We start from the raw sequence: 15,615 nt of genomic DNA, 5'->3' as shown, positions 1-15,615 counted from the left end.
CCTTTCTCGACATTGACAGGAGCGCTCCAAACAGAAGACAATGACTAAATTGACAAAACCTGTGAATGGAATAAAATAAACTTAACTTGTTTCTCACAAGCATAGCATAGGTTGTGCGCTCTGCAAACAACGTGTCCACTCCGATAATGAGACCGTAAAAGACTGGAATAATAATAGGCTATTGAATGTATTAACATAAATTACCATAACCAAACAAACATTGTAGATTAGAAATTCTAGCAATTAACAATAAATGTACTACTGCAATGGGGAATTGAAATATGCAAACAATGTATACAATTTAGTTATGAAACAATGATTGTGCACAAATTTGCAGGAGAGAGCAGGAGAGAGAACTGAGATGGGTGCGAATAAGACCGGTGTCTTGTGTGCCTATAAAAAAATATATATTTGCAACTGCTCTACAAAAATAATATTTGATGACCAACAGCCTATCGACCAAACAATTGACCAGTGGACTAATTGGGGTAAGCCCATTTTGTATCCAGAAAAAAAAACTGAAAATAGTACATTTCAGAATCTGTCAAAGGGAATTTGGGCCTTCTGAGAAACACAGCGTCATCGGCATAGTGACACTTTATGCTGCAAATTTTTTAATATTGATGAGTGAAATAAGTGGGTCCAATCTGATCACTTGAGAAAGGGGCTCTAAAGACAGGGCAAAGAGCATTGGTGATAATGGACATCCTTGTTTTGAGGAACGTTGTAAACATCAAGGCTTGGATGAAATGTTTCCTAAGCCTTGCAGCCAAAAGTCTACTATCATTCTCCCCTTCAGAATAGTATGTTACTCTTGTGTGATGCATTATAAATTACATCGTAGTAAGGTGTTATACTCATGTTTCAGCACTGTTAAAATCTTCCCCTTTTGCTCTGTAAACATTTGTTTCTGCTCATTTTCAACCAGAGTAATGTTTTTCAAAGTCTACAATTTATTTTTATTGCAAGTTGAATTAAGATGTGAGGCAAACAAGATAGTTTCCTCTCAAAAAAGGTTTTGTCACCTCCCCAACAAGACCAAGGTGCTTGCAGAGCAGCAAGGTGAACTGCCCCTTCCTACCTTCAGGCTATGCGAAAACCCTACACCCGAACCTGAGCCACCTCAGGTCTCTTGTCTGTCCCACCCCTACAGGGGATCAGCTCCCACTCAGCCAAGTCAAAGCTCTTCTCAAAGCTCTTCTCTGTCCTGGCACCCCAATATAAAATGTTAAAACAGTCAAACCCATCTTAAAAATTTTAAATAATTATGTTTTCTTCTTTTGCCCCTTTTTCGTGGTATCCAATTGGTAGTTAATTGTCTCATCGCTGCAAGTCCCGTACAGACTCGGGAGAGGTGAAGGTCGAGAGCCGTGCGTCTTCCAAAACACAACCCAACCGCAGTACTTCTTGACACAATGCCCTCTTAACCCGGAAGTCAGTCGCACCAATGTGTCAGAGGAAACACCATACACCTGGCGACGGTGTCAGCGTGCACTGCACCCGGCCCGCCACAGGAGTTGCTAAGTGCGCGACATTACTGCCGACCAAACCCTCCCCTAACCCGGACGACGCTGGGCCAATTGTGCGCCGCCCCATGGGTCTCCTGGTCGCGGCCAGCTGAAACAGAACCTGGACTCGAACCCAGAATCTCTAGTGGCACAGCCTTAGACCGCTGCGCCACTTAGGAGGCCTAAGCCCATCTCTAACACTGTGATTCAAGTACCTAACAATATTGAGCCATCTGAGTTTATTGTAAAATATTTCCATGTCTTGATTCAAGAATGAAGTATAATGTTTTGGTTCGAATGAGAAGGGAAACTCAGTCACTGCAATTATTTCAAAAATTGTCAGCACAGAGTCAAGTTAGTATTTAATTTCAACTAAATGGTTATACACTCATAATGTGAAGTAAAGTACTTTTATTGCACAAAACCATACATGTGACAAGTAGAATAACTTTTCTCTCTATGGTAATATGACCTTTTCTGTAAATCTAGCACCTTAATAGTCGACTTATGTCACTCTTCATCAGTGAAGCAGTTTTACAGACACCATCACACATCATCTACTCTGCCTCATCATACTCATTCTTTCCTCAGTTCACCTCATCCAGTTCCCTACTACATCCAAAACCAACAGAATTAACTGCACACTAACTAACTAGTACTACATGGAAAGATGTGCACTGTGGTATGAGGGAATGACAGAGGCTCTCCTCGTAGGAGACTGTTGCTGATGTGTGTGGTGGTCTCTCAGGCACTTATTGCTGCCGATTCATCACCCAGGTGGTGGATGTTCCAGCCTACCTACAGAGGAGGAGGAGGAGGTGTGTACTGCAGAGACAGATGTGCCTGATAAAGCGTCGGGCCTGTCTGACTGATGTGTCTCCCTCCCTGGCTGTACCATCGACGCTGCCTACAATCAAGCTACACCTTTACTGAACTGCATCATCATGTAGCTGTGGAAGACCGTCTCCCATGAACTGCCAGCTCTCTGAATTTGTTTTAGTTTTTAAAAGAGACTGAGATTATGTATGAAAAGCGCTATATAAAATAAAGAAATACATGTATTATTATTAGTATTACTACTTCTCACCAGACACTAATCATTTTCTGCTGGTGTATCCTGAGGTAGCTCCTCTCTGTGTTGTTGCCTCGCCCTGGTCTCAGCCAGTCTGTTGTTATGGATATGTTGTTTTGTGTTTCTGGTTGTGATTAACAGTGTTGTTCCCCAGCCCAGAATGCAGGATGCTGTCCCATCCACTGACCTAGCCGCACCAGTCTGGGAATCTAATATGGTCGCCCAGTCTCCCCTGTTAGCCTCCAACCAACCACCTGCAGGAAGAGGTTAGAAAATAGACTTTACAAACATGACAGAGAACTCTACATATGGATATTTTTTTGAGTCAATTATCTGGTCAAGTTCATACATTATGTGTGTTTTTGTATGTAAACACAAGTTAATTTCTCTCTTACCTTGCTCCCCCATCTTTAGTCCACTCAGCAGGTCAATGCTCTCTGGTCCATCCTCTATCGTCTCCTCTTTGACCAGCAGCAGATCAGGTTTCCCATCCTCCATGTCTACTGACTGTAAGAGATACAGAGTGAGAGGATGTTGGATCAAGATATCTGATATGAGCACCCTGCTATGGAGCATCTTTTGATTGGGCAATGCAAGCAAATGTTATACTATGCAAACTTATTAGTTGATTTGATTACTTGACAATCTTTAATGGTTTGATAATTCAAAGGCACAGTCCCACACTTAAGACAAAATCAATCAAGACCTGGACCCATATCTACAAAGAGTCTCAGAGTAGAAGTGCTGATCTAGGATCTTTCCATTAAATCTTATTCAGTATAAGCTAAAAGGCTAAACTGACCTTAGATCAGCACTCCTACTCAGAGGCTTTGTGGATACGGCCCGACCTAATACCATTCAGACAGTAGTTCACAGTGGGCTCACCTCAGTGAGACTGTGTGTGGTCCTGTGCTGCTCAGCTGGTGCCTCTTTGGGTGCAGGAGGAGGTGTAGTCTGGTTGTCCTCCATGACCATGGTCTCCTCAGGGTTCCCCAGACCCTCCTCACACCCCTCCTCCTCCCTCAGCAGCACCTCTGGACCCTCCTCCTGGAAGAGAGAGGTGGTACAAATTACACAGACAGTGGTATGCGGGTTTGTTCACCCGCACCAGCAAGCAATTGCTGATAACCCTGACCATATGTGATAAAGTGAAAATCAGAGGCCCCGTACCTGACCATAACCGTAAATATAGAAAATGCACTATAGGCTAGTCAGAGACGGCAAAAATGTTTTTGACACAGTCTCAGTCTTGTTTTTTTTTGCCTGATTCTGCTTCTAATTTCCAACATTTTGGTATGCTATTTGTTAGTCAACTTGTCAATAATTATACTGAAATTGCTGCATTTTGCATTTACATTTTTGTTCAAAGATTTTACTGAGTTACAGTTCATATAAGGAAATCAGTCAATTGAAATAAATAAATTAGGCCCTAATCTATGGATTTCACATGACAGCAGGGGCACAGCCATGGATGGGCCTTGGAAGGCATAGGCCCACCCACTTGGGAGCCAGGCCCAGCCAATCAGAATGAGTCCCCCCCCCCCCTCCGTGGTCTGCGGTTCTGAGGCCGGTTGGACTTACTGCCAAATTCTCTAAAACGGAGGCGGCTAACGGTAGAGAAATTAACATTAAATTCTCTGGCAACAGCTCCGGTGGACATTCCTGCAAACAGTATGCCAATTGTGCACACTCACTAAATGAATAATATTAGATAAATAATATTTTTGTGCTTATGGAACATTTCTGGGAGTTGTTATTTCAGCTCATGAAACCAACACTTTATTTGTTGCATTTATATTTTTCTTCAGTGTAGATAGAAGAGAAGCTGCTTGTGTCATTACATGTTTCCGTAGAAGACAAAATAAACCATTGTTCACCAGAATGTCATAAATCGATTGAAGCATTCATTCTATCTAGTTGACATCGGTGAAGTTTCTTTCACAGAGCAAAGACTTTCAGGGACCGGGGAGAAAATGCAAAGAATTTCTCAGGAAAATTTCCAAATGACAAGAACAGCTCAAATAAGCAAAGATAAATGACAGTCCATTATTTCTTTAAAACATTAAGGTCAGTCAATCTGGAAATTACAACAACTTTGAAAGTCTCTTCAAGTGCAGTCGCAAAAACCATCAAGCGCTATGAAGAAACTGGCTTTCATGAGGACCGCCACAGGAAAGGCAGACCCAGAGTTAACTCTAATGAATTTATCCTCTGCGGCAGAGGTAACTGCACCTCAGATTGCAGCCCAAATAAATGCTTCACAGAGTTCAAGTAACAGACATCTCAACATCAACTGTTCAGAGGAGACTGTGTGTGTCAGGCCTTCATGGTCGAATTGCTGCAAAGAAACCACTACTAAAGGACACCAATAAGAAGAAAAGACTTGCTTGGGCCAAGAAACACGAGCCATGAACATTAGACCCGTGGAAATCTGTCCTTTGGTATGATGAGTCTTTTTTGGTTCCAACAGCCGTGTCTTTGTGAGACGCAGAGTAGGCGAACGAATGATCTCTGCATGTGTGGTTCCCACCTTGAAGCATGGAGGAGGAGGTGTGATGGTGCTTTGCTGGTGACACTGTCAGTGATTTGTTCAGGATTGAAGGCACACTTAACCAGCATGGCTACCACAGCATTCTGCAGCGATACGCCATCCCATCTGGTTTGCGCCAAGATGGGATGCCATCTGGTTTGCGCTTAGTGGGACTATCATTTGTTTTTCAACAGGACAATGACCCAAAACACACCTCCAGGCTGTGTAAGGGCTATTTGACCAAGAAGGAGAGTGATGGTATGCTGCATCAGATGACCTGGCCTCCATAATCACCTTACCTCAATCAACCCAATTGAGATGGTTTGAGAAGAGTTGGACCGCAGAGTGAAGGAAAAGCAGCCAACAAGTGCTCAGCATACGTGGGAACTCCTTCAAGACTATTGGAAAAGCATTCTTCATGAAGCTGGTTGAGAGAATGCCAAGAGTGTGCAAAGCTGTCATCAAGGCAACGGGTGGCTACTTTGAAGAATCTAAAATATAGAATATACTTTGATTTGTTTACTTTTTTTGGGTTATTTCATAGTATTGATTTCTTCACTATTATTCTATAATGTAGAAAATATTACAAATAGATAAAAACCTTGAATAAGTAGGTGTGTCCAAACTTTTGACTGGTACTGTAAGTATTCAGACCCGTTGCTATAAAATCTAATTTTATTAGCCACATGCGGTGAATACAACAGGTGAAATGCTTACTTACGAGCCCCTAACCAACAGTGCAGTTTCAAAAAATATGGATAAGAATAAGAGATAAAAGTAACAAGTAATTAAAGAGCAGTAAAAAAAATAACAATATATACAGTGGGGCAAAAAAGTATTTAGTCAGCCACCAATTGTGCAAGTTCGCCCACTTTAAGATGAGAGAGGCCTGTAATTTTCATCATAGGTACACTTCAACTATGACAGACAAAATGAGGGAAAAAAATCCAGAAAATCACATTGTAGGATTTTTAATGAATTTATTTGCAAATTATGGTGGGAAATAAGTATTTGGTCACCTACAAACAAGCAAGATTTCTGGCTCTCACAGACCTGTAACTTCTTCTTCAAGAGGCTCCTCTGTCCTCCACTCGTTACCCGTATTAATGGCACCTGTTTGAACTTGTTATCAGTATAAAAGACACCTGTCCACAACCTCAAACAGTCACACTCCAAACTCCACTATAGCCAAGACCAAAGAGCTGTCACAAAATTGTAGACCTGCACCAGGCTGGGAAGACTGAATCTGCAATAGGTAAGCAGCTTGGTTTGAAGAAATCAACTGTGGGAGCAATTATTAGGAAATGGAAGACATACAAGACTACTGATAATCTCCCTCGATCTGGGGCTCCACGCAAGATCTCACCCCGTGGGGTCAAAATGATCACAAGAACGGTGAGCAAAAATCCCAGAACCACACGGGGGGACCTAGTGAATGACCTGCAGAGAGCTGGGACCAAAGTAACAAAGCCTACAATCAGTAACACACTACGCCGCCAGGGACTCAAATCCTGCAGTGCCAGACGTGTCCCCCTGCTTAAGCCCGTACATGTCCAGGCCCGTCTGAAGTTTGCTAGAGAGCATTTGGATGATCCAGAAGAAGATTGGGAGAATGTCATATGGTCAGATGAAACCAAAATATAACTTTTTGGTAAAACTCAACTCATCGTGTTTGGAGGACAAAGAATGCTGAGTTGCATCCAAAGAACACCATACCTACTGTGAAGCATGGGGGTGGAAACATCATGCTTCGGGGCTGTTTTTCTGCAAAGGGACCAGGACGACTGATCCGTGTAAAGGAAAGAATGAATGGGGCCATGTGTCGTGAGATTTTGAGTGAAAACCTCCTTCCATCATGACAATGATCACAAACACACCACCCGGGCAACAAAGGAGTGGCTTCGTAAGAAGCATTTCAAGGTCCTGGAGTGGCCTAGCCAGTCTCCAGATCTCAACCCCATAGAAAATCTTTGGAGGGAGTTGAAAGTCCGTGTTGCCCAGCAACAGCCCCAAAACATCACTGCTCTAGAGGAGATCTGCATGGAGGAATGGGCCAAAATACCAGCAACAGTGTGTGAAAACCTTGTGAAGACTTACAGAAAACGTTTGACCTCTGTCATTGCCAACAAAGGGTATATATAACAAAGTATTGAGATAAATAAGTATTTGGTCAATAACAAAAGTTTTCCACCATAATTTGCAAATAATGTCATAAAAAATCCTACAATGTGATTTTCTGGATTTGTTTTTCTCATTTTGTCTGTCATAGTTGAAGTGTACCTATGATGAAAATTACAGGCCTCTCATATTTTTAAGTGGGAGAACTTGCACAATTGGTGGCTGACTAAATACTTTCTTGCCCCACTGTACAGGGGGGTGCCGGTACAGAGTCAATGGGCGGGGGCACCGGTTAGTTGAAGTAGTATGTACATGTAGGTAGAGTTAAGACTATGTCATGACGCTGGCTTGATGGGGGAGGTTTATGACCCCCATAAATACCTTTCCCCTTTTTCCTCTCTCTACTCTACCGATGTGACTATTGAAATTCCCTTTGTTAACAAAGAGATTCTGGTGACATCAAAAGATGGGAAACGGAACCATATTTCGGTAATCCAACCAGTTGAAAATATGCATTGGGACTTCATGAATATGATGTCAGTTCAGTTGGCGTCTGAGACATGATTACTGATGATAGGATGACAAACTGTATCTTGGAAAATCTACACCTTCTAGTTATCAGATTCACATGGAATTGTTGTGCAATTTAAATGTTTAAATATGAAACTATTTGTGAAAAGATTAAATGTAATTTTTAGCTTCTTAATTAATGAGAGAACGGTTTGTCAGAAGAACACCACTCTGCTCACTCAGAGGCCCCGCCCAAGTGAACATACATGGGTTGAAAAATATGAAACACAGCCCTCTTTCCCAATCCTATATAAGCCCCTTGACGAAAATGTAACTTCCTGTTCAGAGGACGTTAGGGCGACGGTCCTACGTTAAAAGGGCTCTGATAACCTAACAAAATCAGCATCGAATTTCAACGTGAAGATGACGGTCAACACGCCGAAAGGATGAATTTCGACTATACCAGCCAGAATATAGCATGAGCTTAAAGTATGGCAACTTGGTATGAACTTTGAACTCTTATTCACTCCAGAAGTGATACCCCCTATCCATTGAGTTAGCAGCAGTCGCTGTAAACGTGGGCTAGGAAAGGACGGATGATGTATCCATTCTACCACGCCCCAGTTCGCCACTAGACAGTCTTCAGAGGACCAGAGATCCATGCTGGACAATCCGGCCTCCCATCTACGACCAACCGATCAAAGAGCAGCTCAGAGTAAATATTTATTGCATTTTCCTTTTCCAAATGGGCGATGGTAGAAACTTCCAGAAGGAAAACCATCTCTGCAGCACTCCACCAATCAGGCCTTTATGGTAGAGTGGTCAGACGGAAGCCACTCCTCAGTAAAAGGCCCAACAGCTTGCATGGAGTTTGCCAAAAGGCACCTAAAGGACTCTGACCATGAGAAACAAGATTCTCTGGTCTGATGAAACCAAGATTGAACTCTTTGGCCTGATTGCCAAGTCTGGAGGAAACCTGGCACCATCCCTACGGTTAAGCATGGTGGTGGCAGCATCATGCGGTGGGGATGTTTTTCAGCGGCAGGGACTGGGAGACTAGTCAGTATTGAAACAAAGATGAACGGCACAAAGTACAGAGAGATCTTTGAAGAAAACCTGCTCCAGAGCACTCAGGATCTCAGACTGGGGCGAAAGTTCACCTTCCAACAAGACAATGACCCTAAGGACACAGCCAAGACAACGCAGGAGTGGCTTCGGGACAAGTCTCTGAGTGACCCAGCCAGAGCCCTGACTTGAACCTGATCGAATATCTCTGGAGAGACCTGAAGATAGCTGTGCAGCGATGCTCCCAATCCAACCTGACAGAGCGAGAGGATCTGCAGAAAAGAATGGGAGAAACTCCCCAAATACAGGTGTGCCAAACTTGAAGCGTTGACTCAATGCTGTAATCGCTGCCAAAGGTGCTTCTACAAAGTACTGAGTAAAGAGTCGGAATACTTATGTAAATGTGATATGTTTTTTATTTGTAATAATTTGCAAACATTCTAAAAACCTGTTTCTTTTGTCATTATGGGGTATTGTGTGTAGATTGAGGGGAAAAACGATGTAATCAATTTTAGAATAAGGCTGTAATGTACCAAAACGTGGAAAAAGTCAAGGGGTCTGAATACTTCCCGAAGTCACTGTAATTCTGCAGGAGTTAATATTAAGGCTATGTGAGAGTTTACAGTCAGTGTCCAGATTTCAGTTTCCATTGAACCCATCTGAACAGTAAGCTATAGTTCCCTTGACCTGCCATAGGCCTATTTGAAGTCCCATAATCATCACGAATAACATAACATCCGCTATCATCCTCTTTTACCGCTAAACCAAATCTTTCCCAAACATTACTTTTCAAGCTCTCCCTCTTAATTTTCAACAATCCATTTTGCAGCTTTTAGCCTAAAAGATGAACTACGCATAAATCGCTCCGACCTTTCCTGGTTGCTAAAATTGTAATAGTTTGCCTAATTTCAGTTTGTGACAAAACAAGCAAGTATAGTGTAGAGAATCATTGCACCATCTAAACCGCTGAGAAATACATTTTCCATAACCAAAAATGTTGTATTTCCAGCTTGTTGAAGCTGGTGTAAAAAAATGAAAGTTAAAGACTCAAAAATGAAACTTAAAATCGGGAAGTATAGAAATAGCACAAATAGAACATACCGCTTCTTAAACTTGCTTTAAATGAGAATGACAGATCGATAACACACATTTCTATGTGAATTTGGTTGGGTCGCATTGCAGGTTTAACCTTTTCTGCCCCTTGGTGTATAGGTTGTTTGGTGTACATACAATTAAAGCTTAGGCTTACACACTAAAGCCAGATATGTTTTTCTTTTTTGTGCTGGCAAAACGCACAAAAGTGCTGTTTGAATGAATGCTTATGAGCCTGCTGCTGCCTATCATCGCTCAGTCAGACTGCTCTATCAAATATCAAATCATAGACTTAATTATAACATGACACACAGAAATACAAGCCTTTTGTCATTAATATGGTCGAATCCCGAAACTATAATTTCGAAAACAAAACATTTATTATTTCCGCAAAATACTGAACCGTTACGTATTTTATCTAACGGATGGCATCTCCAAGTCTAAATATTGCTGTTACATTGTACAACCTTCAATGTTATGTCATAATAACGTACAATTCTGGCAAATTCGTTCGCAACGAGCCAGGCGGCCCAAACTGTTGCATATACCCTGACTCTGCGTGCAATGAACGCAAGAGAAGTGACACAATTTAACCTGGTTAAAATTGCCTGCTAACCTGGATTTCTTTTAGCTAAATATGCAGGTTTAAAAATATATACTTCTGTGTATTGATTTTAAGAAAGGCATTGGTGTTTATGGTTAGGTACAGTCGTGCAACGATTGTGCTTTTTTCGCAAATGCGCTTTTGTTAAATCATCCCCCATTTGGCGAAGTTGGCTGTCTTTGTTAGGAAGAAATGGTCTTCACACAGTTTGCAATGAGCTAGGCGGCCCAAACTGCTGCATATACCCTGACTGTTGCAAGAGAAGTGACACAATTTACCTAGTTTAAAGAAATTCATGTTAGCAGGCAATATTAACTAAATATGCAGGTTTAAAAATATATACTTGTGTATTGATTTTAAGAAAGGCATTGATGTTTATGGCTAGGTACATGGTGGAGCAATGACAGTACTTTTTCGCGAATGCGCACCGCATCGATTATATGCAACGCAGGACACGCTAGATAAACTAGTAATATCATCAACCATGTGTAGTTAACTAGTGATTATGATTGATTGATTGATTGTTTTTTATAAGATAAGTTTAACGCTAGTTAGAAACTTACCTTGGCTTCTTACTGCATTCGCGTAACAGGCAGGCTCCTCGTGGAGTGCAATGAGAGGCAAGTGGTTAGAGCGTTGGACTAGTTAATTGTAAGGTTGCAAGATTGTATCCCCGAGCTGACAAGGTAAAAATCTGTCGTTCTGCCCCTGATCAAGGCAGTTAACCCACAGTTCCTAGGCCATCATTGAAAATAAGAATGTGTTCTTAACTGACTTGCCTAGTTAAATAAAGGTGTAAAAATGTTTTTTTGTAAAAATAAAAAAAAAATGGCAAAATCGGTGTCCAAAAATTCCGATTTCTGATTGTTATGAAAACTTGAAATCGTCCCTAATTAATCGACCATTCCGATTAATCGGTCGACCTCTAATTCTGACATTTTACATTCTTAAAATAAAGTGATGATCCTAACTGACCTAAGACAGGGAATTTTTAGTAGGTTTAAATGTCAGGAACTGTGGACAACTGAGTTTAATGTGTAAGGTGTATGTATGTAAACTTCGACTTCAACTGTACATGTCATGTCTCAACTAAAAATCTGCATGAATTTGATAAACTGCATTAATATACTCATTAAAAGTGTCTTGGGGGGAAAAAAAATATAAAAAAATTAGTAGTTAAATGGAAGTAATGAAATAGGCATTTGTGAACATCATATAGTCTACACAGTACAAACACAATATGTCACAGACTCTTTAGGCTTATATATATATATATATATATATATATATATATATATATATATCACACAATGTCTGGATGAAATATTCTACTCAGATATATTCAACACTGAAACCTGTTACTGTCGTTAATCCAAATGCATCTGTGGATCTTTTCTGCAACAATGAAAATTAATCTTTGTCTTTAATGCAGGGTTTGATCTAAACGTCAGAAGCAATGAAGTCGAATGGTGACTTTCTATGTTATAGAGTGGAATGTTTTTTCTGCTGTTGTATTCTGAGGTCGCTCCTCTCTGAGAACCTCTTCCCGCAGTGCGTATAGGCAAACGGCCTCTCTCCCATGTGGACCTATAGGTGCATCTTCAGCTGGTGCTGGTGGGAGAACTTCTCACACTGGGGGCAGCTGTATGATTCTCCCCTGTGTGGACCCTCTGGTGTCTCTTCAGGTTGAATGAGTGTGAGAAACTGGCCCGGCACACGTGGCAGACGAAGGGTTTCTCCCCTGTGTGGACCCTCTGGTGCCTCTTCAGTGTGCCAGCCTCTGCGAAGCGCATGTGACACTGGGCACAGCTGAAGGGTTTCACCCCTGTGTGGACCCTCTGGTGGATCTCCACCTTCTGGGGGCAGCTGAAGCCTTTGTTACAGAACATGCAGAGGAACTGTTTCTTTTTACTACTGCCTGATGTTGCTCCCCTTTCCTGAACCTGGGCTCTAGCCCTTTCGATTGAGTTCAATACCTGATCGAAAAGGACGCGGCTATGTGAATCGGAAGGCCCCATTGATGTGAACACTGGGTCGCGATCCCTGAGCGTGTGTAAAGGGGAGTGGGTCGCGACATTTGGATTTGTCTCTAAACTTTCCCTATAATCTAAGAAATCTCTGCCCTGTGAGTATCCATCTCCTAGGTGACTATCTGCATTCCATGTGGGAGGAGTATTACCCTCTACTTTCACAGTCACCTCATCTACCACTATAACCTCCCCTTTCTTATCTAGGCACCCTTCAGAGTATATACTTCTACTGTACCGGTTCCAGTCCTCTCTAGACTGATCAGTCTGTGTCTCTAAACCCAAGGCCATGTTGACAGGTTCCATCTCTGTAGTGTAAGAACAAGACGGATCATTGCCAGCTTCTAACACGTCACCTGAGTCCAGATGGGAATGAACTGTCTTCAAGTCACCGTAAAGTAAATACTCTGAGGCGGGAGCAGGAGGACAGCCCAGTCTCCCCAGCCCCAGTCTCTCTGTGTCTGATCTGTGGTCAGATCCTGTGTGTAAGAGCCTTTTTGTGACAGTTAAAGTCCCTGTGTCCGTCTCTGTCTTGAGGACGTCGTTCGGCTTTCCACTGACCTCCGCGATGCTGCGTCCGGTCCTGGGTTGGGGCGTGGCGGCGGTGGATAGGTCCTCAGTGACTACAGGGTGCACCACTCCAGCCGCTGCTCCAGTCTGGATGTCTCTGCTGTGTTGTGGGTCGTCTCCTTCAGTCCTCTCCTGCTTGACCAGAGACAATCCTCCAGGACCTGCAGCTTCTGCATCTGCAGACTGACAAGAAGAGAGGAGGTTATTACAGGTACATGAGTAGAAATGGATAACAATGTCGTAGCAGTGTTTCCTCTGGCAAAATTAGTAGCAGTGGGGGGAAAGGTTGAATTATAATCCAAAATGAATGAAAATAAAATGATGCTGACACCATTTAAAATATAATTTATACCTTCATAAATGGGCCCCAATAACATATTTGTACAATTATTTGTTTAAATTATTTTAGGGCTGACCCCATTTAGTCGACTGATCAATTGTCTGGTCTATAGGCTGTCGGTCGACCGAGATTTCTTTAGTCGAGCAGTCTAAATGTTTCGTTTTTTTCATGGTGCACAAGACACCTGTCTGATTCGCGCCTGTTTCATCCATTGCAGAGGCCACGGGGATAGCACAGTCCATCACTCTAAGAAATGTGATATTGAAGTTGTATATGGCTATATTATGTAAAAATTAAATGGTTTAACACTAATAAATCAAATAATATTTGACAACAAATGCACTTTTTCCCGTGTTGGATACGGTCGCTGTCCACATAATCTTCAGTGCGCCGTAGAATTGGCGCCTTTCCCCATTGGCTGCCTTTCCCTATGTTGTTATGTGCATAATAGCAAAGTTGACCAGCATATTGGGATTGAGAACCCATGCGGCGGAGGCAGCAGCAGCAGAGATGAGGAAACAGCCCTTGCCTTAGCCTAATTGTCTAAGAAAGTTGAAGAGAGAGGAAACCCCAACATGTTGGATAAAGCAATTTCACAGATTTGGCTGATTTTAATCTTTGCTATGCTTTAATAAAGGCTTTACAACAGACTGGCATTTCTTATTTATTTAGTGTTGTTTACACTGTTCCAAACAGCCAGAAAAATAATATTGTAATCTAACAACACCTGTTTGTCACACATAATATGCAAGCAGCTCTCGCTCCTATACCCTACACTTTCTTGAATTTCTTATTGTTATTATTACAATTATTATTATGATCATCATTATAATACGTAATGTCATTATCATTAGTCGTCTTTGTATAGTAGCCTTGTACCAGCTACAGACCTAAGAGCACATCCTGTTTAGTCTTAATACGTAACTTACTTAGCCCTATATTTCAATATATAGGCTACCATATAATCAATCAATGAGTCCCTTGTTCATGCCATCACACAGCATACGAGACATTCATGCTTTGGAATGCAATCAAGCATTTTAGTTTTAAATTAAATAACAAAGGCAGCTTTGAATAATTAGCCTAAACAAGAAATAAACTGCAATTCACAAATGCATGCAACTGTTTTTAGTCTGCTGTAATAAAGGATTTATAAATCATTAGTGTTGTTATTTAGTGTTGTTTACACTGTTCAAATGGTCAGAAAAAATAATAATATTGTAATCTAACAGCAACTGTTTGGCACACATAACTCATGCAGCGCTTGCTCCTAGACCCTAATTTTTATTGATCTCCAGTAGCTTCCACAACTAAGTCAAATGTCTTCCACAGATCTGACTTCCCCTTTACCTCCTGAGCAACCAGTAAACATTCACCCATATTTTTCACATCCTCCGCATCCATTTTGCTGTCACTTGTTACTGTTTTCGTAGTTTGTTATAACCAATTTATTGACATCATTATGATAGGCTATAGGTCAGGCCCTATTGGTTGCATGTGATGCTTACATGTTTCACGTAAAGAGAGCAAGGGTTGAGGGAATAGGGAATGTTTTTCTAACTTTTCAGTCAGAAACAAGTAAGAAACTAAATGGCTGAAATGAGGTTGCAGCATCAGCACCGACAGCGCAATAAACACATGCTGTGCCTCTGGTGCCTTTTCACTGCAGTAGAGAGCCACTCCATGTCTTCTTTTTTGTTGTTGCACAGTGTGATCATCAGGATCTTGAGTAATTTGTGTGTCTTAATTATTGAATCAAACAATGTGCTTAAAGCATTAGATAAGCTTTATTCAAAAATATATGGAAAAATAAGTTTAAACATTTCAACCAATCGATTGGTTGAAATAACAGGATGACTCTCGGTTGACCAAGATTTTATTTTAACATATTGGACCATAAATATAACCTATGCATGGTCCATATTATCAAATGTGCTTTTAGCAATAAGCATTAACACCTGTAGCCCAACTGATGCAGCATAGTGGCTATAAATAAATAGGCTGAAGCATGGGGTTGCCATCTGCATTTACCCTATTGGGCTAATCATTAGCTAGATTCCAAATATGGAATCTTTTAGCTAGTTAGCATCCTATTGCTGAATGTTATGTCCCATAAAACATGAATTACACAGCAAATATAATATAGGCCTACCTCTTATGATAACTTGGAGTAACCCCC

General features: G+C 41.5%; 1 protein-coding gene across 1 annotated transcript in view; it reads right to left on the bottom strand.

Moving 5' to 3' along the window:
- The window catches only part of LOC110534652, a 30,583-nt gene that overhangs the window by 12,394 nt on the left and 2,574 nt on the right, over positions 1-15,615 (bottom strand). The window contains exons 3-6 of the mRNA XM_021619577.2: positions 13,088-13,279; positions 8,074-8,076; positions 3,466-3,627; positions 2,976-3,087 (exon numbers count right to left, since the gene is read on the bottom strand). Of these exons, the coding sequence (XP_021475252.2) occupies positions 2,976-3,087; positions 3,466-3,627; positions 8,074-8,076; positions 13,088-13,279 (469 nt within the window). The remainder of the gene's footprint in view (positions 1-2,975; positions 3,088-3,465; positions 3,628-8,073; positions 8,077-13,087; positions 13,280-15,615) is intronic.

Source organism: Oncorhynchus mykiss, chromosome 10 (genome assembly GCF_013265735.2).
Source record: "Oncorhynchus mykiss isolate Arlee chromosome 10, USDA_OmykA_1.1, whole genome shotgun sequence".
Lineage (NCBI taxonomy): Eukaryota > Metazoa > Chordata > Actinopteri > Salmoniformes > Salmonidae > Oncorhynchus > Oncorhynchus mykiss.
This window is presented reverse-complemented; position numbering and strand designations above follow the sequence as displayed.